Source organism: Stereum hirsutum, assembly GCF_000264905.1.
Source record: "Stereum hirsutum FP-91666 SS1 unplaced genomic scaffold STEHIscaffold_5, whole genome shotgun sequence".
Classification (NCBI taxonomy): Eukaryota; Fungi; Basidiomycota; class Agaricomycetes; order Russulales; family Stereaceae; genus Stereum; species Stereum hirsutum.
The window spans coordinates 2,563,201-2,585,895 of NW_006763135.1; the positions used below are offsets into that span (position 1 = coordinate 2,563,201).

At 51.8% G+C, this 22,695-nt stretch overlaps 9 protein-coding genes across 9 annotated transcripts; 4 read left to right on the top strand and 5 right to left on the bottom strand.

The window, feature by feature from the left end:
• Window positions 1-742: 742 nt before the first annotated feature.
• Window positions 743-2,747, bottom strand: STEHIDRAFT_155939 (tubulin alpha-1B chain; the record flags this gene model as incomplete). The annotated part of the gene is made up of 11 exons (XM_007303077.1): window positions 743-844; window positions 905-1,010; window positions 1,073-1,155; window positions 1,214-1,332; window positions 1,387-1,417; window positions 1,483-1,606; window positions 1,668-1,840; window positions 1,909-2,210; window positions 2,299-2,506; window positions 2,572-2,603; window positions 2,687-2,747. The coding sequence occupies 11 exons, from the start codon at window positions 2,745-2,747 to the stop codon at window positions 743-745; spliced, it is 1,341 nt and encodes a 446-aa protein (XP_007303139.1).
• A 287-nt stretch (window positions 2,748-3,034) lies between these two features.
• Window positions 3,035-5,146, bottom strand: STEHIDRAFT_95892 (alpha tubulin). Its single transcript, XM_007303078.1, has 8 exons — window positions 5,095-5,146; window positions 4,952-5,034; window positions 4,783-4,814; window positions 4,517-4,727; window positions 4,154-4,455; window positions 3,920-4,092; window positions 3,709-3,863; window positions 3,035-3,654 (listed from the first exon to the last, which is right to left on the bottom strand). The coding sequence occupies exons 2-8, from the start codon at window positions 5,010-5,012 to the stop codon at window positions 3,245-3,247; spliced, it is 1,344 nt and encodes a 447-aa protein (XP_007303140.1). The 5' UTR covers window positions 5,013-5,034; window positions 5,095-5,146; the 3' UTR covers window positions 3,035-3,244.
• A 1,112-nt stretch (window positions 5,147-6,258) lies between these two features.
• STEHIDRAFT_54541 (uncharacterized protein) lies at window positions 6,259-6,513 on the top strand (the record flags this gene model as incomplete). The annotated part of the gene is made up of 1 exon (XM_007302275.1): window positions 6,259-6,513. A coding segment is annotated over one exon (255 nt), but the record flags the coding sequence as incomplete, so codon positions are not given.
• A 491-nt stretch (window positions 6,514-7,004) lies between these two features.
• On the top strand, window positions 7,005-8,787 carry STEHIDRAFT_155941 (uncharacterized protein; the record flags this gene model as incomplete). The annotated part of the gene is made up of 6 exons (XM_007303079.1): window positions 7,005-7,013; window positions 7,103-7,425; window positions 7,503-7,782; window positions 7,846-8,059; window positions 8,125-8,276; window positions 8,341-8,787. 6 exons carry the CDS (start codon window positions 7,005-7,007, stop codon window positions 8,785-8,787), a joined length of 1,425 nt encoding a protein of 474 aa, XP_007303141.1.
• An 835-nt stretch (window positions 8,788-9,622) lies between these two features.
• STEHIDRAFT_155942 (alpha/beta-hydrolase) lies at window positions 9,623-13,841 on the bottom strand (the record flags this gene model as incomplete). The annotated part of the gene is made up of 18 exons (XM_007303080.1): window positions 9,623-9,788; window positions 9,866-10,080; window positions 10,148-10,621; window positions 10,678-11,172; window positions 11,237-11,299; window positions 11,361-11,580; window positions 11,662-11,732; window positions 11,794-12,279; window positions 12,386-12,603; window positions 12,661-12,713; window positions 12,777-12,816; window positions 12,874-12,903; window positions 12,957-12,980; window positions 13,042-13,057; window positions 13,116-13,419; window positions 13,480-13,548; window positions 13,614-13,716; window positions 13,799-13,841. 18 exons carry the CDS (start codon window positions 13,839-13,841, stop codon window positions 9,623-9,625), a joined length of 3,090 nt encoding a protein of 1,029 aa, XP_007303142.1.
• A 511-nt stretch (window positions 13,842-14,352) lies between these two features.
• STEHIDRAFT_77717 (uncharacterized protein) lies at window positions 14,353-16,552 on the top strand. The gene is made up of 3 exons (XM_007302425.1): window positions 14,353-14,871; window positions 14,926-15,214; window positions 15,272-16,552. The coding sequence occupies exons 1-3, from the start codon at window positions 14,386-14,388 to the stop codon at window positions 16,456-16,458; spliced, it is 1,962 nt and encodes a 653-aa protein (XP_007302487.1). The 5' UTR covers window positions 14,353-14,385; the 3' UTR covers window positions 16,459-16,552.
• An 80-nt stretch (window positions 16,553-16,632) lies between these two features.
• STEHIDRAFT_95899 (phosphatases II) lies at window positions 16,633-17,890 on the bottom strand. Its single transcript, XM_007303081.1, has 6 exons — window positions 17,618-17,890; window positions 17,403-17,490; window positions 17,161-17,341; window positions 17,055-17,108; window positions 16,795-16,992; window positions 16,633-16,736 (listed from the first exon to the last, which is right to left on the bottom strand). The coding sequence occupies exons 1-5, from the start codon at window positions 17,668-17,670 to the stop codon at window positions 16,841-16,843; spliced, it is 528 nt and encodes a 175-aa protein (XP_007303143.1). The 5' UTR covers window positions 17,671-17,890; the 3' UTR covers window positions 16,633-16,736; window positions 16,795-16,840.
• Window positions 17,891-18,725: 835 nt separating this feature from the next.
• STEHIDRAFT_95902 (uncharacterized protein) lies at window positions 18,726-20,219 on the top strand. Its single transcript, XM_007303082.1, has 2 exons — window positions 18,726-19,299; window positions 19,358-20,219. Exons 1-2 carry the CDS (start codon window positions 19,273-19,275, stop codon window positions 19,862-19,864), a joined length of 534 nt encoding a protein of 177 aa, XP_007303144.1. The 5' UTR covers window positions 18,726-19,272; the 3' UTR covers window positions 19,865-20,219.
• A 571-nt stretch (window positions 20,220-20,790) lies between these two features.
• STEHIDRAFT_167849 (uncharacterized protein) lies at window positions 20,791-22,515 on the bottom strand (the record flags this gene model as incomplete). The annotated part of the gene is made up of 4 exons (XM_007303083.1): window positions 20,791-21,900; window positions 21,972-22,239; window positions 22,290-22,326; window positions 22,389-22,515. The coding sequence occupies 4 exons, from the start codon at window positions 22,513-22,515 to the stop codon at window positions 20,980-20,982; spliced, it is 1,353 nt and encodes a 450-aa protein (XP_007303145.1). The 3' UTR covers window positions 20,791-20,979.
• Window positions 22,516-22,695: the final 180 nt, after the last annotated feature.

Below are 22,695 nucleotides of genomic sequence, written 5' to 3' on the forward strand. Positions count from 1 at the left end.
GTTTTCTCCCCACTGTATCGTTAGCACCTTTAGACAGGCCGGCCATTTTGGCTACTGTATCATTTACACCATAGAGTCTTCGTCTTCCACCTGTTTTTCAATGCTATTTATTGCCTTCCACAAACCAGAGGTGTGTTCTCGAACTACTGGTGGTCCGAAAGCGCCTCACAATGGTAGAAACCCCCGAGCGGACACTCTACTACGAGTTCAACGTTACGGCTAGCCAAGTGAGACAGAACTACCGTCGAGCTCAGAAGAGGATAGGAGAATTGCCTACAAATGCGCAATAAGTCACCTTGGACGCATACATCGCCGTTGGGGTTGAGGACGATTCAGACAGCCACGATCAAGGAAACAAACGGCGACACGAACAAAACAGCGTAAGCATTTCAATGTCGTTACGGACTACTTAATGACCAAACCATAGAGAAAGGAGTAAAGAAAGGACTCGGTAACTATCACCAACACCAAAAATGGGCCCGGGGGCAGGATAAGAACACAAAAGGGCGTACACTAGCAGAAGCTGAAGATTTCCACATTTAGGTTAGGCACAGCGGCGTAAGTAGGTATAGGAGAGGCATACGACGGAGCTAGGGGGCAAAAAAAGCGAAAGGGGGGACGGGGAGGGACAAAATAGATGAACAGGGAATGCAAAGCTTATGTGGGTAGCGAAGCCTCAGAATATTTTATCCGTAAACAAAAGGCACAATGCAGCCACAAAGGGGTATGGATGTTCTCTCGTTTAGTACTCGCCCTCCTCCTCAGGCTCGGCAGAGTCGGTGCCGACCTCTTCGTAGTCCTTCTCAAGGGCGGCAAGATCTTCACGCGCCTCAGAGAACTCGCCCTGTTCGACAAGCAGCGATCAGTAGCGATCAAAGTGATACAGCGAGTAGAAAGAACATACCTCCTCCATACCCTCACCGACGTACCAGTGAACGAAGGCACGCTTCGAGTACATGAGGTCGAACTTGTAGTCGAGGCGGTTCCAGGCAGCAGCGATAGCAGTGGTGCTGAAAGAAGAACGGGGTTCAGAGATCATCGCATACTGGCGGAGCTGCGTGAATAAACTCACTTGGAAAGCATGCAGACGCTGCGGCTAGTCTTCGCGAGATCACCGCCAGGGACCTGGGCGGCGGGCTCGTTGCAGATACCGAGCTAATCAGAAGACAAGTCAACAGAGCGATCGAAGCGTGATTATGGATTGTGTACAAACCTTGAAACCAGTAGGACACCAGTCGACGAACTGGATGGTACGCTTGGTCTTGATGCTGGCAACGGCGGCTGAAACGTCCTTGGGGACGACATCTCCACGGTAGAGCAAGCAGCAGGCCACTAAGAAATATCGTTTAGAATAGAAAAGCTTTACGAAACGTAAACTATACGCACTGTACTTGCCCTCCTTGGGGTCACATTTCACCTACGAACATCGAACGTCAATTTGTGCAATTCAAACCACAAAAAATGGAAGGATATTGTACTTACCATCTGGGTGCCGGTCTCGAAGCAAGAGAAGGTCATCTCAGAAACGGAGTTCTGCTCATGACCAGCCTTCTCGACGGAGAGCAGAGGCGAGTAAGTAGCCAAGGGGAAGTGAATACGGGGGAAGCTATACCGCCGCGATCATCAGCACAATCGCAATGGCTACATGGACAGTAGTCACAACTTACGGAACCAAGTTGGTCTGGAACTCGTTAAGATCGACGTTGAGGGAACCGTCGAACCGGAGGGACGCGGTGACAGAGGAGACGACCTGGGCAATCAACCTGTTGAGGTTGGTGAAGCCCGGCTGGGAGACATTGAGCCTCTTCTTGCAAATGTCGTAGATGGCCTCGTTGTCAACCTACGAGCCGCGTGGGCCAAATTAGTCCACCAGCCCCTGTTTCAGATCATGGAGGGCGGAAAACGCACCATGAAGGAGCAGTCCGAGTGCTCGAGGGTCGTGTGAGTCGTCAAAACGGAGTTGTAGGGCTCGACGACGGAGCTGGAAAGCTGAGGTGCAGGGTAAACGCAGAACTCGAGCTTCGACTTTTTCCCGTAATCGGTCGAGAGACGCTCGAGGAGGAGAGCACCGAAACCAGATCCAGTTCCACCACCGAAGGAGTGGAACACAAAGAAGCCCTGAAGACCATCACAGTTGTCCGCGAGTCTGCGGAGCTTGTCCATGGTGGGGTCAATGAGCTCTTTACCGATGGTGTAGTGACCACGCGCGTCTTCACCCGCCAAGATCATGTGTTAGTTTGCTGATTGAGACAAGAAGAGAGAAATACGCGTCTGATGAAGACGACAGAAATGACTCACAGTTGTTGGCCGCGTCCTCCTTGCCGGTGATCATCGTCTCCGGGTGGAAGAGCGAGCGGTAGGGGCCCGTCTTCACCTCCTCGATGACACCAGGCTCGAGATCGACGTAGAGCGAGCGGGGCACGTACTTGCCGGCGCCAGTCTCAGAGAAGAAAGTCGAGAATCCGCTGTCGCCAGAAGGCTTGCCATGCTCGATACGACCGTCTGGCTGCATTTGCACAAACGCGACGCGTTCAACATCGCCATTATAAAAAAATCGAGCAAAAAACGCACGCTCAGCCCATGCTCGATGGTGTAGAGTTCCCCTATTGTTCGTAACGACGCGCAAAGATGGGAGGTGAGTACGCGTGCAGAAAAACGATCAGGTAAGTTAGAACGCGATACGCACAGCAGGCGTTTCCGATCTGGACACCGGCCTGGCCAACGTGGACGGAGATGACTTCTCTCATGATGTGGGTTGAAGAGTACGAGGAGGGGAGATGCGATGGGGAGGACGAGAAAGAGCGAGCCGGCGTCGTTCGAGATATCTCGTTGCCGCGTGCGCGGCTCAAAATTCCGTCCGCCACCGCTTTTCGCCGCGGTCTTTTCACAGGCCGCCTTCTTTCACCCATCAGGCCATGCCCGAAGCAGACCCGTGCAGCCGTCTTGGAGACACGGCCAGTCTAAGCAATCACACACAAAACCTTTAGAGTTCATATTGCAGCGACTTGCGTTACGACTAAGGTATCTGGAAGAGGGGGGAAAATGCGACGTATGGTGGTATTGAACAATGAAAGATGGTATGAAAACGTGAAGAATCGTGAAAATAGCGATTAACAAGATGTAGGGGGATTAAAACGCGATGCAACCAAGTGCGTAACGACGAGGGCGCAACAAGGAGCGTATTCCATTCCACGAAAACGAGACAGAAAACAGAACCACAGTCCGGGAAAACTCAAGAACGCGTTTAGTATTCTCCAGCTTCCTCAACATCCGCCGAGTCAATGCCAACCTCCTCGTAATCCTTCTCGAGAGCAGCGAGATCCTCACGGGCCTCAGAGAATTCACCCTCCTCCATACCCTCACCGACGTACCAGTGCACGAACGCACGCTTGGAGTAGAGGAGGTCGAACTTGTGGTCAAGTCGGCTCCAGGCACTCGAGATGGCGGTCGTGTTCGAAAGCATGCACATGCTGCGAGACACCTTGGCGAGGTCACCGCCAGGGATGTGCGCGGGGGCCTCGTTACAGATACCGAGCTTGAAACCAGTTGGGCACCAGTCGACGAATTGAATGGTGCGCTTGGTCTTGATGATGCTGACGGCCGCGTTGACGTCCTTGGGGACGACATCACCGCGGTAGAGAAGAGCGCAGGCCACTATATGAATGTGTTAGAACGGCCAACGATACGATATTATAGAATCATACGTACTGTATTTGCCCTCGCGGGGGTCGCACTTCACCATCTGATTGCCGGGCTCGAAGCAGGAGAAGGTCATGTCGGCAACAGAGTTCTGTTCGTGGTGAGCTTTCTCGGCAGAGATGATAGGGGCAAAAGTAGCGAGGGGGAAGTGGATGCGGGGGAATCTGAAAAGCAGGATACGTAAGATATCGGTAATACATAGGGCGTGAAACCCACGTACGGGACGAGGTTAGTCTGGAACTCGTTCAAGTCGACATTGAGGGAACCATCGAAACGGAGCGAGGCGGTGATGGAAGAGACAACTTGAGCGATGAGCCTGTTCAAGTTGGTGAAGCTGGGAGACGAGATGCCCAAGTTCTTCTTGCAAATATCGTAGATAGCCTCATTGTCAACCTGTGAAGAGACGTGTTTCAGTGAATGATGTTTGGATGCAAGGGACGTATGTGAGGCTGACCATGAACGAGCAGTCGGAATGTTCGAGTGTGGTATGAGTTGTCAAGACGGAGTTGTATGGCTCAACGACGGAGTTCGCGAGGGTAGGGGCAGGGTATACGCTGAACTCGAGTTTGGACTTCTTGCCGTAGTCGGTAGAAAGACGCTCAAGAATGAGAGCACCGAGACCAGAACCGGTTCCACCACCGAAAGAATGGAAGACGAAGAAGCCCTGAAGACCGTTACAGTTGTCGGACAGACGGCGCAAGCGGTCCATGACGTTGTCTATCTGCTCCTTTCCAATGGTGTAGTGGCCGCGGGCATCTGGGGAGAAAGAGTGGATAAGTAAATAGCGGACGAGCGATCAAAAGCCGAGAGCACCCACAGTTGCTCGCAGCATCCTCCTTGCCAGTGATCATCGTCTCTGGGTGGAAGAGGCTCCTGAAAGCTCCGGTGCGGACCTCATCGATGACATTGGGTTCAAGGTCGATGTAGAGGGAACGCGGAACGTGCTTGCCCGATGACGTCTCAGAGAAGAAAGTGCTGAAGCCATCTGGGTTGTGGTTGGCCGAGGGGTCGACGAGACGACCGTCAGGCTAAAGTGCGGACATGAGTAGGGGGACAAAGGAACACGCGGCGGGCACGACTCACGCTCAGACCGTGTTCGGCGGTGTAAAGCTCCCCTGCAAGACAGTAAGTTAGCTCTCGGTCGCCGAAGCAGATACAAGTGTAGTTTGGGTCAAACGACACGTCGTTTTCGACTTTCGTGTATTGCGGTGGACAACAGAGGATAAAACGGGGCGGGGAAGTCGGTACTCACAGCAGGCGTTACCGATCTGAACACCGGCTTGACCAACGTGGACGGAGATGACTTCACGCATTTTGATCTAGAGAAAGAAACTGCTAGAGGAATATGAGAACACTGTGCTAGACGACGACGAGAGCGGCGGTGTAGAGACTCACCAAGGACTGGAAAGAAAGGGAGAAGGATGGGGATGGGGACCAAGCGGACGACGGACGATCGCTCGTGGGCTGAGGGTACAAAACACGCCAGAACGGCCACGCGCCGCTGACCTAATCCTCCCACATCCATCTACGCGTCCGAGTTGGTCCGTGCGTGCCCCTCATCGACACGCTCAACATGCAAGGGAAAATGTCTAGAAAAACGCATTTGCTGGCTCAAAAAGTCGGAGAAGGTAGGTGCTCTACCTCATGGTAGCTTGTTTTCGGTCTTCGTGTTCGAGTGTTCGTGTAAGGGGGGTATGGTGGCGGGTGGCACGGAACTTGACTGGCCACAGCAATTTGGATATGCAGGGCTTTCCCTGGATGCTACCATCCACGGGTTTTGACGGATGTGAATCCGTGAGAACGCATCCGGCATCCGTCTGGATGCCATCCGCGCTGAACTGTGCGGATGATGGGCTTCTCGGAGATGGCGGGGTCGTGATCCGTCCAAAAGGCGGACGTGACTTTGACGCGTCGAGAACGCGTCGCGAATTGGTGGCGCGTCGGTGGCGCGTGTTTTGCTCCTGACCGCTTTGTACCTGTATAGCACGCATACCACTGTAACTTAGCTTCATCATAACTCGCTCTTCATGCTTTCATGCTACCCTCGTCTAGCCAACAAGCTGCCTCCCTCAGTAATTCCCTTAGCTCTGCTCAACCAAACACAAACTCTTCTGTCCCTTCCGGGCAAGTCTTGACTAGAAGTGCTAGCGATACCAATGCACCGGCACCATCATCCAGGGCTCCTCCTGCAAAGAAAACGAAAGCATCAGGAGGGAAGGATAGATGGTTTTGGAGTACATCCGAGTTGTGGGGAGAGGATGAACGGAATATTCTTGGTGTGTGGCCCAAGGTTTTCTTTTTGTTGCTTGAGGTGTGACGGGTCTCGTAGAGGATTGGGCCGACCATTTCACGAACCCACAAGAGCACTACAATGTCACACTCTCGAAAGACGCAGAACGGAGCCCACATGAAGTTGTTGCTGTCTTTAAGTGTAGGCTCAGCGATACAAAGCACAAAACGGTCTACCGGACACGAGAAGACTTCAAGTCTGGTAACACCAACCTGCATAAGTCAGCAAGAACATGCGAGAAGCGTAACGCGAGTGCTCTTCAGCTTCTGTCTGTGTCTCGGTCTGGCACGGCTCCTACTGTCTACTCGGAGGCTATGCATAGGGTCATCATTGTTCTACGCTGCGCCTGCTCGAAACGATCGTTTAATCATTTGAAGGATCCTTGGTACTTCAGGGAAGTCGAGCTTCTACGACCTGGAACACAGCTTCCGGCTCCTCAGACTAGTCAACGTGATCTCTTGATCCTACACGAAGCATTCATTCCTCGGTTTACCGCATACTTTGAGGTCGGCATTCTAATCTGAGCTCCCCTCCTTGGCGGACTTTCACACTTGCTCAGACTAGGGACCGAAATGTACACCTCGCTACTGACGGCTGGGCATCACCTATCAACATATCTGAGCTTGGTCTGATCATTACCTGGGAAGAGCATGGTGTGATGTACCGAGCACTCGTTGAGATGATTAGGTTTGCCGCTCCGCTTTCCGTCGCTCCTCACGTATGGATCTAAATTACACGCATATATTAGGATCGATGACCGACACACGGGCGAATATCTAGCTAAGAAGATCGCTGAAAGCTTAACTCGACACGGTATTGCAAAATATGTACGTTTCCATCGTGTCTTCATTTTGTCTTACCCGTTGACACGCTGCTCACCGGCTATAAGGTGCATGTTCTTACAATGGACAACGCATCAAATTGTAATACAACGGCGACCGAGCTTGCAAAGCTTATTCCCACGTTCCAAGGGAAACCGGCTCGAGGACGATGCTTTCTACACAGCGTCCAACTCATGGCGAAGGTACGTCTATTTTAGCTATCATACATGCGCATACATCGACATATAATCACACGCTCATTGCTCTATCACCCTCCCTTCGTATTTATAAGGCTCTGATCGATTTCTTCGACAAGAAATACAAGAAGAAGAAGAAAGTCACCGTTGAGACCAATCGTTCAAGCGCTGCCACCATGGATCTTGTCGTCGAGGATGGTGAGGATTATGAAGGCGAAGACGCTGACCTTGCAGACATCCTTGCTGCTTCTGAGACTCCACAGGAGAGGGCTATCCGCGAAGCGGCTGACGTTGGCCAATCTGCTGTGGATGATCATGCCGTTAGCATGACTCGTGCCCGCGCTGTTCGAGACATGGCAGCTCAAGGGGTCGTTATATCTGCTGCACAGCAGCAATCTGCTATCAAGATTTTTCCAAAGTAAGCCAAGACGATTCTTGACGCTTTAATCCCTCTGGCTACTAGTGCTAACGCATATATTCATGGTTTTAGATCAGTGGACTCGCAATTAAGATTCGCGACTCCGGCCCTATACGTCACATATGGGACAAGACTGTTGTCGAGCACCCTCCAAATCCAAAGTATGGCGCCCAGCTTAAGTATCCCGCTCGACGAAACACTACACGCTGGGATTCGGAGTTTGACTGCCTCACCTCGAGTCGTGCCTTCGCCGATGCATCGAAAGCCATCACGTCAAATAAAGACCTCAAGCTTCAAACTTTCAAGTTAACTGTAGAGCAAAACAACCTCGCTAACGATCTCCATGACATGCTTTCGGTTTGACCTCCTCTCTGTCGAGATTTTCCATGACCGTGACTTATCGCAATCAATTCTCTCTAGGCCTTCAAGACTATCACTTCACTCTTCCAATCTGGCGCGACGCTCATCATTGAGGTCCTGCCGGCATTCCATGATCTTGACGTACGACTTAAGATGATGGCCAACGACGTGACCCTTGCTCCTGTCTGCCGTGTCGCTGCTTACGCCGCTCATCTCCAATGTGACAAGTACTATGACCTGTTCAGTGAGTGTGAAGCGGTTGCTTTTTGCATCGGTATGTTTCATGATTGTTCTTCATGTGTCGAACGTGGCTGGCTCAGTAACCTTTACCTCACATAGCCTGCTGTCCAGACAGAAAGCTACAATGGTTCCGCGATCGTGGCTGGAATGAAGTACAAATCGCAAAGCTTCGCCAAGATATCATCGATCGGTTTAGGTCCTGTTACAGAACAACGCCTCCTACCTTGCCAGCCGAAACTATCACTAGTACAGTACGTTGAAGATTCATAGCCACCTTTGCTCAGTGTGATCAAACGCTCATTCACGACTCCACAGAGTGGTGCGGATCGATGGGCTCCGCCTCAGCACACTCCCATTTTCCATGACCCCAACAACATTGAAACCTATTTAGATGCCGACCCTATTCCGACACTTGTAGACCAGACCGTCCTACAATACTGGGATTGCCGTCTCCAGAGGACACCAGACGTTGCTCGCTTCTGCCTATCGTATATCTCTGCGCCAGGCAAGTCCTTCAGTCTGTCTTCGTCTACCCTTGGGATTTTATCTCAACCACTTTACTTTACAGCTACTTCTGTTGAGCCTGAGCGTACATTTTCGAAGGGACGCAACCAGATTGACTGGAATCAACAGAGTATGGGTCAGGATACGTTCAACCCTCGGATGGTCATGGAATCTTGGGCGGATGCACCGTGGTTTGATCTCAATATTGCAGCACGAGTTCTTGAAGAGAATTGTAGACCCTTGAGGTCAAAAACATAGTATTCGTGTAGTGGCTTTCCATTGGAATTTTTTCGGATTACAGTTGTCCATACGAACTCGTGAAACTCGAGCCTCAACTCAGACCCGGCTCAACTTACATACCTGCAGCCTTAAGTTCTGACTAATGTTAAAGGTAAGTTTGAGTATATACCATCGATGCAATTCGACTCTTTTACACCTTTTCCTCCATCCTGTACAATAAAATTGGAGTTTCCGTCAATGGCGGCCGAAAAATCCTAGGGGGAGGGCCCAGTGGCACCAACCTCGCCACCTCTGCGACCCGTTCGGCAGTCCCCGAGGTCCGTTGTTTCACACATATTACTCATTATAATCTTCGCCCAGCTACTTTTGCGAATGGTGGATGTTCTATATACTAAAATATGCTATCGTAATACATATAAATATGCTGAACTACTCGAGAGGCCACGTAACCTAGAGAAAAATACATATACCAACTGTCATCCGCGCAGATGTCATCCGTGCGGATTGACCATCCGTGGATATTCTTCCCACGGATCTCTGGATGCATCCGGATGCATCCAGGGAAAGCCCTGTGGATATGTCGTATCGCGCCGCTGCACCGGTGCATCTGGTTCACAGGTCCACCTGACGACGGTCGTAAATGATGCACTCCTGCCTAAAACGCGCCTGTACATATAAGATAGATGCGTATGTATGTTACAAAGAGGGTGTCCGTGTGATCCGCTACGTGTGATAATCGTGTGTAAGGAAATACATGAATGCTGAAGTTGTCTAGGTAGGTGGAATGATGCCAGAGAATAGATATAGTGACAGGGGAGTCCGTAACTCGACGAGCATTGTATTTGGAATCAGTCTAATACTGGCTGGGGCCACTGCGCTTCTCACCAGTCTGCAATTTTGCGTCACTTTCACTGCGCTCCGAAACCGGTTTATCCTCGCCTCCAACCACCTTGTCCACTATCTTGCTCGCATGCATCTTCCCCTTCAATGCCTTCTTCGCGCTCTTCCTCACGAACAATCTATCCACACAACAAACGAATGTGTATGCACCTGTTAGCTGCCAGGATAACCAAACAGAAATCAAAGCAGGACGTACTGGAGGACAGAGTTCCACAACGTCAAGCCATGCATCGGGACGATGTAAGTCTTCTTCTGCTGCTCTGACACAGACTGTCTCGGGGCCCTGAATGGATCATCGTTCGGGTCAAATGCAGCGCGGAAGTTCTGCATCATCTTCGCCTTCGGAATGGTCATATGAGTCTTCGGCGCCGTGTGGTATATGCTCTTCTTCAACAAGGCCAACGCCTCCGGCTATATAGCGCAACCAAGGCAGGATAAGCGACTAGACCAAGAATAAAATCATGTCAGGGATACATACCGTGTCCCTCCGTGCAGCAATCGCGGTTGGCGGCGGCCTCTCGTTCTGCAAGTCCAAAGGTCCCCACCTCCTGTCGACATCAATCCTCCTACTGATAGTCGACAAGATTGAATCTCCACCCGAATCCGCCCTCTTCACACCCTTCCTCTTCGCCTCCGCCCCCTCCTTCCTATAGATACTGTCATTCTCAAGCAACAATCCTTGCTCCCTCGCATCAGCTAACATCCTCTCCGCCTTCGCCTCCAACTTCCTCCGCTTCTTGATCACCTTCTCCGCGGCGCGCCGATACTTCTTGTCTACTGCATTCTGTCCGTCTGCCCAGCGACGCACAGGTCTCTCTTTGATGATTCCGATTTTGGATGGTCGCATTTGAAGGGCTGGAATGGCGGATTTGGGCTCCATTGGACGGACGTGGCCATTGATGTCGACGCGTTCGCGAATCATGAGGATGTGAGGGATGTCTTCGGTTTCGTCCTATTTACAGAATGGTCGGTAAATTGGTAGACACGAGAAGCGTATAAAACACGCACCATTGTCGGTCGAGCATAGGTTGTGTCATCTTCGTCGATCCCCGGGACAGCGTGTCCATTTCGATGCACGCTTTCCACACCGTTCTCCTCCGGCTCCCTGTCATACTGAGCCTCACCCATCTTCTTCTCATCCTCCTCACCCACTTTCTCATCCCCATTCCCATTCTGATCCTCACCCGCCCCCTTCATCACCTCCTTCCCCGGCATTGGATCAACATCATCCTCCCTAACCTCCTGCGCCAAAATCTTCTGATTCCGCTTATACAGGTTCACCTCTTCCCGATCCGCCTCTACCAACTCCTTCTCCTTCCGTTGCCCAGCGTTCACCGTCACACCCGCGACCTTGTGTTTCCTGCGGGTATACACTTCGTCGTCGGAGAGATCTTCGTCGGGAGGGCGGTGCAGCTCAGGGAAAGGGTTACGAGCGATATGGTCGGCGGAGTGGGTCGTGACGTGCTTGACGAATTGGGCAATACAACGGTATGCATACTTGGCCTAAAGAGTGGTGATATGTGATGGTTAGCTCGCACGCCATGAAGAGCAATGGCTTAAGACGCACGCTTGGCGTGAAGATGAATACGGTCAACACATGGGGCATGCCGTCGAAGGCCTGAAGATGGACCTGAGACGTCGAAATAATTAGGTCATGATAGATGCTTGAGAAAAGAGAATAGTTAACAGACCTTCGTCGGCGTGGTGAACTTCTTCGCGTTCTCCCTCTGCCTTCTTCCCTCCCGGATTACACCCTTACGAACAGGGTATTCATCGGGATGGGCAGCACGGTGGGCGAAGTAAATGATCTCATCCCTCAAGACCTCGCCGTCGCCGGCCAAAATATATAGAGGACAGAGATTGCCCAAGGACCCTTGTAAGATCGGAGAAACTAAAGGATGCGAGAGCTGTCTATGATTTTCAAAGGAGATCAGCCGTGTTTGATTGAGTTCTGGGAGCAGCAAGGCAGAGCACCAACAGAAAACGACGTACTCGTTCATAGCATACTGCTGGATTTGCGACCGAATCTCCCATGGTCTTTCCGAAGGATCGTCCATCAGGACCTGCAAAGGGAAATAGACAAAGCAGAATCAGTCCATGCAGAATCAAGGCTCTATAACAGACATGTTCGACCTTTGGCGGCTTAGGTTCCCACTTATCGATCTCCTCGGTTTCGGTCTCCTCATGATCTTGTTCGGCTTGCTTGTCCTCCGCACTCGAAGAACTACGACCCTGCTCCGCGACTCCATTCGCACTCACTCCCAGATTCGCATTCGCCCCGATCTCAGGACTCGCACTCGGAGATTCATCCATCTGAGCCTTCTCCACCATTTCCTCCTGGCTCATCACTTCCTCCAAATTACCGTCCTGCGCTTCTTTCTCTGCTTGCACCTCCTCAATGTCCCTACCTTCCCTTTGCGCCTCTTCCTGGACCTCTGCACGCTCCTCGAACCGCTCGGGGTCAGGGTCAAGTTTGTCTGCGTGGCCTGGAGGGGGAGGTGGGTTGGTTTGTGTTGGCATAACGCGAGTACGACCATATTTGTCCGGCAGAGTATCGACAGGCCAGGTCGTGGACGGTTTGTGAACGAACCCGTGTGGAGGAATGATATCCTACAATGACAAGAAAGGATAAAGATCATGAATTGCATGAGAAACCATCACGATCAGGCGTATAGTCATAATGTGGTAGCAAATCAAACACGAAAGGAAAACTCACAGAATGCGTATTATCCATGACGCTTGGGAAACTATGCGTCATATCCACCCACGGACTGATAAGCACGGCACCAGCAGGCATGGGCAATCCCATGTCTCTTATGACGGTGAGTGCGGTTACACAGAGTGCGCCACCTGCAGAGTCGCCTGCGAATACTAGCTTGGAAGCTGGGACGGGTTTATGTGCCGCACCGGGTGGTGGAGATATCAAATAGAAGTCTGTCGATAGGGTCTTGAGCATCACTTAAAGAGATTTGTGGAGTTAATTGGACTCACAGGCAGCAAGGACGTCATGTAATGGGCATGGCCATGGATATTGGGGTGCTTTCCTGTAACGACGGAGACTTATCAGTTAGCAGGAAAAAAAATGAGGAAATGCATAGCTTGTGTACCGATAGTTGACGGTGAATGCTCGTCCCTTGCATTTGCGCGCTGTCATATATTATCAGACCAAACTGGGAGTGGGTTAAATAATAGAGTCATGCTCACCATAGCGTATTATTTGGTAGCGATGTGTGTCTGCATGACAGTTAGAAGAGAATTCGAAGCACGGGAGCCACACTGATACGCACTGATAGATCCCCAGAAGTAAGCACCTGAGACGGCGCATAGATTAACATGTGCATCACGATACACGCCAGGAACACGAGCACTTACCACCATGGATGTAGAGCTGTGGCGCCGTTCAGAGGCGGATACAAGTGCGGACGATGATATATAAGAAAGCGCACCATGACAGTCTCCAGCTTCTCCATCTTCTGGATAGTCTCCTCTTCTGCGCTCAGTTGTTTGCTTTTCTGTTTCCCTTCCTTCTTCAATGTATTGGTATCCAAGAACTCGTTCTCCGTGATCCACTCGGCTTCAATACCGTCTAGCCCTCGGACTTGCCACCAACGTTCACCACCGACGACTGTATGGAGATCATCAGGGCCGAACCAGTCAATCAGAGTATCGGCAGCTTTGTTGCAGGTAGAAAGTGGGACCATGACGGGAACGACAGCCGCCCACCAAGGCGAGGGAACATGTGTATTCGTGCTGTTGGGCTAAATGTGAGTCCATTGCGGCGAGACAGTATATTGACCTGCAGAGACATACAAAGCTTGCAGACTCTCGATAGTGTTCTCTGTTCCGAGCTTGATGAAAGCCTTCACAATATTGAATGCCCTGAGTGAGATACACGAGGCATGTCAGTCGACACTCCGAACTAATTAAACAGCATTGAGACGCACTCGTCGAACAAGATATCATCTGTGGCAACTTGATGGCCATGCACGCCCTCTTTGAGGTTGTGTGTCTTGTGTTTGTAGTGTTTTAGAAATGTCTTAAGTACAGCTACAAGAGATACAGAACGCGTCAATCTATTAGACATGTGTTGCGAGCAGCGGCGTATAGAAAGGGAAAAGGCTAGACAAACTTGGGGTGATGTGGACCGCCGCAGAGGTAGTGCTGACGGTCATTATAAAAGTAGAAGACGGAACTTAATGAGGGACTGATACTAGATATGCTGAGACGATACTTAGAGGTAGAATGTAAAGAACGGGTGGGAGTGCTGAGCAGTAACAAGAGTGGTGGGCGAGATGCCGTTCTTTCTCAGGTCTATTCCCCGCGGCTCGGCGCTTAGTGTCGTCACTTAGACCCCAACCCCAATACAGGGTTTATTTGTCTTGACAATTTTGCAATTCTGTATTTACCCCGCAAGGCGCGCGTGGCTTGCTACTGTACCCGCTCCACCGAGGGTTGCACGGACCATCCATACAAATGTGTCTCGAATCGCTCTTTCATCGGTCTTGTATACATCCTTGGCATGAAATTCTATGTTCGTTCTCAGCAGCTGCACAATCGCTAAATCAACGTTCCGATGGCCTCAACGGCGCGCCGGTCCGACAGACAGAGGCCATAGGACCCTTTCGAGTTCTGCACTTCGTATACTCAGGCTCCCGTCTGCTATAAGAATGGCTCTTGGTGTACCTTGTCCGACTTTCAACCGTCGAGTAGATAGCCATGTCTCTCCCTTGCTTTACTAAGACGCCTTTCTCCCCGAATCCTCTTCGCACCAAGGCGGACCTTGGGCAATTCCTCACAGAGCTCCTCGACCCCCTCGCCTCTCACACATCTCCAGGTGGCGCCCGTATCCATCTTGGTTACACTGGGACCCACTTTGACGAAGCGGCCGCCCATCTCGAGGGGTTCTCAAGGCCCATCTGGGGTCTTTCAGCTCTGTTGGCTGGTGGAGGCGAATATGCTGGTGCAGAGAGATGGGTTCGAGGTTTTGCGAATGGGACGAATCCACAGAGTGAGGAGTTTTGGGGCCCGATGCGGAACAAGGATCAGAGGATGGTGGAATGTTCGGCTATTGGGTTTTCTATTTCAGTCGCAAGGGAGAAACTGTGGGATCCGTTGAGTGCCGAAGATAAAGAGCATTTCGAGAAGTGGCTCGGTGGGATGAACGACAAGGAGATGCCGAACACGAACTGGCTTTGGTTCAGGGTACGTCCAGTGGATCAACACCCTGAAGTATGGCTGGCTAACCTATATACGAAGGTTTTTGCGAATCTTGGATTGTCGAAAGTGGGATCGACCTACTATGATGCTGCCAGAATGAAAGCCGACCTGGACCATCTCGACACTTTCTACATCGGTGACGGATGGTCTCGCGACGGTCCGGAAGGAGTCGTTCAGCTTGACTACTACTCATCTTCCTTCGCCATCCAATATGCCCAACTTGTCTACTCGAAGCTTGCACAGGATATTGACCCAGAACGTTGCGAAGAATTCCGTAACCGCGCTCGTAAATTCGCTCTCGACTTCGTGCACTACTTCGACGATGAAGGTTAGTATTCATGATATCGCATGACATAGTGGATCACTTACTGAGTCTTCACCACAGGCCGTGCGGTGCCGTTTGGACGGAGTTTGACCTATCGCTTCGCTATGTCCTCTTTCTGGGGCGCGCTCGCTTTCGCCGACGTTACACCACCCGCTCCCCTTACCTGGGGCGTCGTCAAAGCCCTCCAGCTGCGCAATATTCGCTATTGGGCGGCCCAGCCAGGAGCGTACAACTCCGACGGCACGCTCACCATCGGCTTCCTGTACCCCAACCTCAATATCACAGAGAACTACAACTCACCTGGATCGCCCTATTGGTGCTGCAAGTCTTTCATCGCGCTGTCGCTACCCGAGAGTCACCCGTTCTGGACTGCTGAGGAAGAAAATCTGCCCCCACAACTCCGCGACGTGGTCAAGCCCTTGAAGCAGCCATTCCACATCGCCACCAACAAAGGTGGCCATACTTACATCCTATCCTCGGGCCAGCAGTGCTCCTACCCTGTCAAGCAGAGTGCTGCGAAGTACGGTAAATTCGCCTATTCGACAGCATTTGGATATAGCGTTCCTTCGGGCAATCTTACGCTCGAGGAGCTCGGAGGTGATAATGCCCTCGCTCTAAGCGACGACGAGGGCGAGACATGGAAGTGCCGCCGCGTCACTAGGGAAGCAAGGTTCGAGGAGGGTAAAGATGGCCAGGTATGGTTGAGGTCGATGTGGTATCCGTGGAAAGGCGTGGAGGTAGAGACTTGGCTCGTCCCGCCTCACGACGACGCGCCGTTGTGGCATCTCCGAGTCCACCGCATTCGCACCGATCGGGCCTTGAAGTCCGCGGAAGGTGGCTGGGCGATCCACGGTCAGCGGGAGGATGGAAGGGCCTTGGAACCGCTCGAGTCAGACTCTGAGGCTTTCGGAACATGGGAGCGTGGGACGGAGGGTAGAGCGGCCTCCCAGGCCGGTGTCGTGGGCCTTGTGGCGGTGGACGGTGTCGGTGCTCAGAAGGGTAGGACCGCGGTGGCACTGAGAACCGACGCGAACACGAACCTAATGGTCCCCCGCGCGGTGATGCCCACGCTGGTCGGTGACGTCGTCAAGGGGGAGAAGGATGTCTGGCTCGTTAGCTGTGTTTTTGGCTTGCCGACAGAAGGGGACGCAAGTGGCGCGGCGGCCGGATGGATGGCGCAGTGGAAGAAACGTCCGGTAGTGCCAAAAGAGATACAGGATCTCTTGGACGAGAGTTTGCGTTCGTGAGTACGGTGTATTGATGACATGTGTGTGTAACAGATCCTTGAAGTTGTCCTCACTTGAGCGGCTCTTTTTTTGAGTGGCTCATGGGTGGCTGAAATGTACTTGTATCGGCCATCGATTTTCAGTGTGAAGCACGGATATGTTGGCAAGATAGATCGACAGGGGAGTAATAATACAGTGATACAAAACATAGGCGATAGCAAGGGAAAGAGCAGACTGCGTGGAGGAGGACCAAGATGATGGTAAATACAAAAAAGAGCGAAGGAAGGCTCAGATGTGAGCTATGGCCAGATGCGTTCATGAGCATGTTGACTTCGCTATTGGGAACAAGAGACATACCTTTTTCTAGTATGATGACTGTCGAAGGTACGTTCGTTACAACAATCTATTGGTGACCCCGCTCTTGCAAGCGGCGGTCGACCTGCTGACGCCAACGAACGTAGATGCCCTCGGTGTTAGACGGAGCATATCGGCACATCTCAAATATGGATAACTGCTCCTGGAATCCGGCGTTGGGCCATATCTGTTCGCGAGCAGCTGTTCGTATACGGTGCGTCAGACAAAGGACTCTTAGAGAGTGTAGTGGAGATTTGACTGACCACGCCTAACGCTGTCTAGGGCTTGGGCTGACCCCATGTGCTGGGACCACATCACTAAAATGATCTTAGTAAGTAGTATATACTATGAGAAGCAAGAGTTACTGACAGTATGCGGCCACAACGGTTGCGCTGCGCGATAGACCGTAGACTCCGTGAACAAGGATGACACCGCCGCTCCGGAGTGCATCGTCGATGAACCTACAGGCGTGAGGAAGCCAAATAAGGAGATCGGCATGTTCCACATCCTGCACAGGAATACGAAGGTGTCGGATCCCGGACTGTGGATGCTGAAGACATACACGTCAATAGGTTGAATTAAGCATCGAAATGTAAAGAAAATAGAATTACCTCGGCAGGAATAGGTTCTGTGCAGACGCTGATGATGTGCGTGATGCGACGTTCACTGAGAGCCCGCGTAGACTGAGCAGATACAAGGCTATGAAATATATTATCACAGCAACGATGAGCGATCAGAACTTTCCAATAGAGCGTAGAGAAAAGAGGAAGGTGTACTGCCAGACCAGAAAGGGCAGGCATATGAACCAAACAGGAACAGTACTTACTTGCCCATAAACAACCGCCCTGGGACAATAGTGGCAACGTTCTTCCAACCCATAGCAATGATCTGTATGCCTTCGACGGTTTAGAGGACTGAGTACTCGACACTTGAGTGACGTCGGGGCTGGCGATAGCGATTTCTCATCCGAGGCCATGGTTGTATTTGAAGGAGGGCAAGTCGCTCACGGATGAGCACCAGTCCCGGTAAATGCATCGGATTCAATAGCCGCTACACCCATCTCTAAGCCAATGTTTGGAATACGAACCGAAAGTAGTGGCCGGGATGAGCTACATGGCGATGATGTCGATGAACAGCCATAACTAGAGTTGTCCGTTCCAGCGTAAGTGATCTACCATTTGCAATTCGAAACGTGACGTCGTGCGGCTGTGTCCGAGAGTTGGCCTCCGGAACTATCGTTGCGCTATACCACCGGACAGTCACTGCATAGGTTTTTTCTTCTGACCTCCTCCTCCTCGAAGGCGTTCACGCATCGCTTCCGCAGCCAATTTCGGACGTTGCTACTTTGTGCTCGGCGCTCTCTGACTCGACGGGGCAGCCACTCAACAACATCATGTTGACAGTGGCGAACTGTGCGCGAAGTTTTCTCAGCTTTCCGCTTGTCTCGTCCTCCGGAGTTTTAGAAAAAGTCAGGACCAGCGCGACACTACTGCAAACTAATTGTTGGCTTCCCTGAATGCTTGTCATCCTCCAGTGGCGATCTCATATATCTCACTTTGTGTATACGAAGTCGCCACTCAGTAAACGCCTAGAAATTTAACCACGCGGTTCAGATCGGGCTATGATTCCGTACGTGCTTCGGTTTCCTCCGTTTGCGTTTGAAACTTCCCTCGTCGCCTCTAACAGTTGTATCCCTTGTTCGTTCCTTGTTTGAGCGACGCTCGACAAGTATAGCCTCGAGCAGCGGTTACACTAGAGTTAATATCGTCTTATATGCGCCAACTCAGGGATCGTGCAGGAACAGTAAATGTCTAATGGCAGCTGCCAGACTGACAAACCACCTGCCGCTCTATCATCGACTCATCCTTCGGAGTTAAACAAGGTCTTTTCCGTATCACTTCAGAGCAATTCCGCAAGAAGCAAACGTCAGACTCACAGTACTACGCTATCTTCTGCTTCTACTCTGGTCAGCATTTTTCGAGACTAGTTCGAAACATACTATGTCAACTTGCATTCATGTTGTCCAATCCGGTTACACCCGACGGGGGCGTTGGAAGCACCTTGGCCAAGGACAGCCATCAACATGCATCGTGGCCCCGCCCACGTTAACTGACGTATCGCGTCAGGGCGCGTCGCTTGTGTTGGTCGTCCCGACTGATAGCCGACGGGTTCTGTGTACCGGGTCAAGTTCGTCGAAAATGCTCACCCCAGCCCGGTTCGTGCGCCATCAAGGCCGTCTGTCTCGAGCGTTCCTCAAGGAAAAGGAACATTCAAAGCGAGCAACAAACGTGGGGGTGTGGACTGACGTAACCATTGTCCTGCAGGTCGGGCCTTGCCGTGAACACGAGTTTCATTTCCCGCGGCACTCTTGTACCTTCGCAGCGACGACTGCGAGATCCACCCCACAATCAACCCTCCACTCCCAATCCACCAGGTGCTATCTTCCCCTTACCCACCCCTATCCTTTCCCCGGGATACGAGATGCCGCTCAACATTGAATGGAACGGTGTGAGTAGTTTGTAGAAGACCATTGCTTGGCTTGACTAACACCCTTGACAATTGACAGGAAGACGGCCGTAAGCGCCACCGTCCGAAAGCCTCCACCATCCATGGTTGGCTTTGCATGTGGCGCGGTACATTCATGGGTAACGAGAAAGTTCGCCAACAGGGTCGGAGGGAGATGAAGGAAGCGGCAGCTCTGAGAACATATAGACGCCAGCATGGGTCGAGTGGGAAGCGTAGTGGCGGAGGTGGCCTGTTCGGGCTAGGGAGGAGTTCTTCCACCAGACCACGTGCTAGCCCCAAGAGGCATACTAGCAAACATACACCTACTCGCAGCCATCCACAGCGGCAACTATCCGGCCAAAGCGCACATCGGCCGTCGCAGAGTCGTCGTCCGAGTCAAAGTCATCGTCATGGTGATTCACGCCACACAAGCCCGAGGCCTGCTGAGCAGGGCAAGGGCGCTGGGGTGAGTCGGCGGGGTACGAGCGGGAGCCAGGCGCAGAAGGCTCGGGCGCAGGTCAGTGCTAATAGACAGGGGGCAGTGAGGCGGCCGTCGGGGAGACGTTAATGAGCTATTGTACGTCCGTGGAGTTTGGACTTCGCTTCTGCCTATTATCGATCCGTGATCGCCCTTCTCTCTCCTTTGTATCAACTCCTTCATACTTTATTGGGCTCATTTGTTCTCTTTGGGTGTATATTGGCTTCTGCTTATTTACCTCGGGGCATGTGTCTCTTGTGTCTGTCTCTATTGACTATTACTATTAGACCATATGCGAGTTTGGGCTTGCGATTTGTATCATTCATGACCATGCTACGACCTCCTTTTACTATCTGTATCACTCTTTGACACCGCTCGTTATAGTTGTACATGTACGTTGGAATCCATACCAGTGACTCCTTGTTGATCGTATCGTTAAACCCGCCTCATCAATTCCCTAAAGTAGCTAAAGCATTCAGAACTTGGCCTCGAGAAGTTTGATTAGGACTGCAAAAGGCGCATCAAACAGCCACGTCGGAAGCGACGCGCACAGCAACAGTGTTTGCATGTTGAAGATTTTTAGTGAGGATGATTGACAGGATGCCATGCATTGAAGAACGATGACGTCGTCGGGTAGGCACGGAAGTAAAACGAAGCATTCAACCCCGGATTGGCAAACCGCCTTCCATACACAGCGCAGCGGCTACCGCCGGCTCGCTTAGCAGAGCTATCCGAAGACCGGCCTTTGCTGTGTGGCCCAGTATGTTTACGGTACAAAGGATCGAAACCGCTTGCCGTTCTTCAACAAGTCTTCAGAATACCGAGAAGCAATGCTCGATGCATGTTGTTTAACTTTACTCATCCACCACAATCCACTTGGTTTCCGTAATGACCATAGAAAGCGGCAATCTTCAGTCCGTCCTCGCGCTGAGCACCACACAGCTCCTTGAACGCCGCAGGTTGTACGATCCGACGAAACAAGATGTTTGAGAGTTCGCAACTCTGTAGTTGTCAGTGGCAATGCTCAGGTGAATCTTCTCGGCAAAAACAGCGCAATATGAACATCGTTCGACGCATGAGAACGTCAAGGTGGGGATGAAAAAACAAACATACACCACAGCATTGAACGTAGAGATGGGACCGTGAATACAGACGGCAATTGGGAACATCGAATGCGAATGGGGGAGTGCGAAAACATCGAGGCATTAGACCCATCCTCTAGCAGCACCACGCCCACCTCCGTGGCCTCGCTCCTTCCCTACCACAAACATAGCGTCTCGTAAGGTCACCAGGCGTTTGTTGTCATCCTGTGGGGTCGCAGTGGTCGACTGGGATTTATTCGCCGCGGACACGTAAGGCCTCGCCCACCCGCCTGCACCTCCTGAGCCTGAACCATTCCCTTTTTCAGTTCCAGCTGCCGGTGATGGTGCGGAAGATGGGGTGGATGGGGCAGCGGGTTTGGGTTTAGGAGCTGGTACCGTGTTGGCCGCGTTCATCCACGCATACTTGCCCGTACCCAATCCTGCCGCCTGACTCGCCACCGCATTCGACATCTTCTTCCGGACATCCTCCGACATGTTCTTCGCCGTGACTCCAGGACCTTCCGTCTTCTTCTTCTTCTTTTTGGGACCCTCGACCTCCTCCTCCACCGGTGCGCTCGCTGTGGTCGTCGTAGCACCTCCAGGTGAAACAGCGGCGAGAGCTGCTGCGTGTTGAGCGGCAAGCTCTTTCCGCTCTCTCCTGATCTTCATCTCTTCCTCACGTTCGGCCTTCTCTAATGCCGCGAGCTGCTTCGCCACGTCCCTTCGCACGGACACACTCCACATAGGCTTCCCATCCTCATACATCGACGCAGGACGATCAAATTGCGTGTCTGTGCGGTGGGCGGACGCTTCAATCATGGCAGTGACAAGTTCTTGTAGTCGGGCGCGCAATGCAAGAGCAATGTAATTGATAGAGTCGTCTGGAATCTTGGTAACTTTGTGTTTCGTGCCGATACTACGGATCGTCGGGCCTAGGAACCGTGTGTCGAAGTTTGGTGTAACAGGCTGCTTTCGTGAACGATCTTCGTAAGGTCGGTAAGTCTGATGGTACGTAGACTGTGACTGTAGTGTTTCTTCTTCTGCCTATAATTGGACGCCACAGGCACCAGCCAGTCAAGCGCTGAAAAGTAGAGTGAAACGATTGTAGAACGTACTCGCAGGTCAACTCCAGCACTGCCAAGAGCATCGTTGAGTGTAGCAACATCAGCCGTGTCTAGTTGGTTTTGGTTTTGTGCCTGATTTTGCGTCTGAGGTGCGGCCGTCACCGGTGCGGCGGTCGGGATAGGTTGGGTCTGACGTTGAACGGCGGGAGCGGTGCCCGTTTGTTGTTGTTGAGTAGCCTGAGGCTGTGGGATGTATGGCTGGTAGTGGCCGTAGGAGGCTTGGGGATAATGTGAGTGTTGATATTGGTAGTACGACGACCTGTGTGGACGTTAACAATCGCGATAGAAGTATTGTGAATGAGTAATTACGCTGTATGTTGTTGTAGTGCCGGGTCAATCGGTATTTCTGATAGCGTTTAGACCATCAGAGTGGATACCAATAAAAAGAGCAAACCAAGGAAGCCATACGATGCTGAGCCCATTGTGCAGTACTATATGGTGTGGCAGGTGTAGCAGCAGGCGTTGATGTTGAAGGTGTTGGCAATGCTGCTGCCGGGGGGTTGCTCTCAATCTTCGGAGTATTAGCTTGACTCATGGCCAACTGCAGCACAATATAGAAAGCAAGCGTTTTATACTGGATTGAGCGCAAGACGGTGGAGAGGGCTTGAGCGTGAGCGATGAAAGCACTTTCATCGCGAGTCGCGCCTTGTCGCGCGTGACGCGCCTCTTGGTTGGGGTGTCTGGGGGTACGTCCGCATCTCGGGAGACCCCGGGT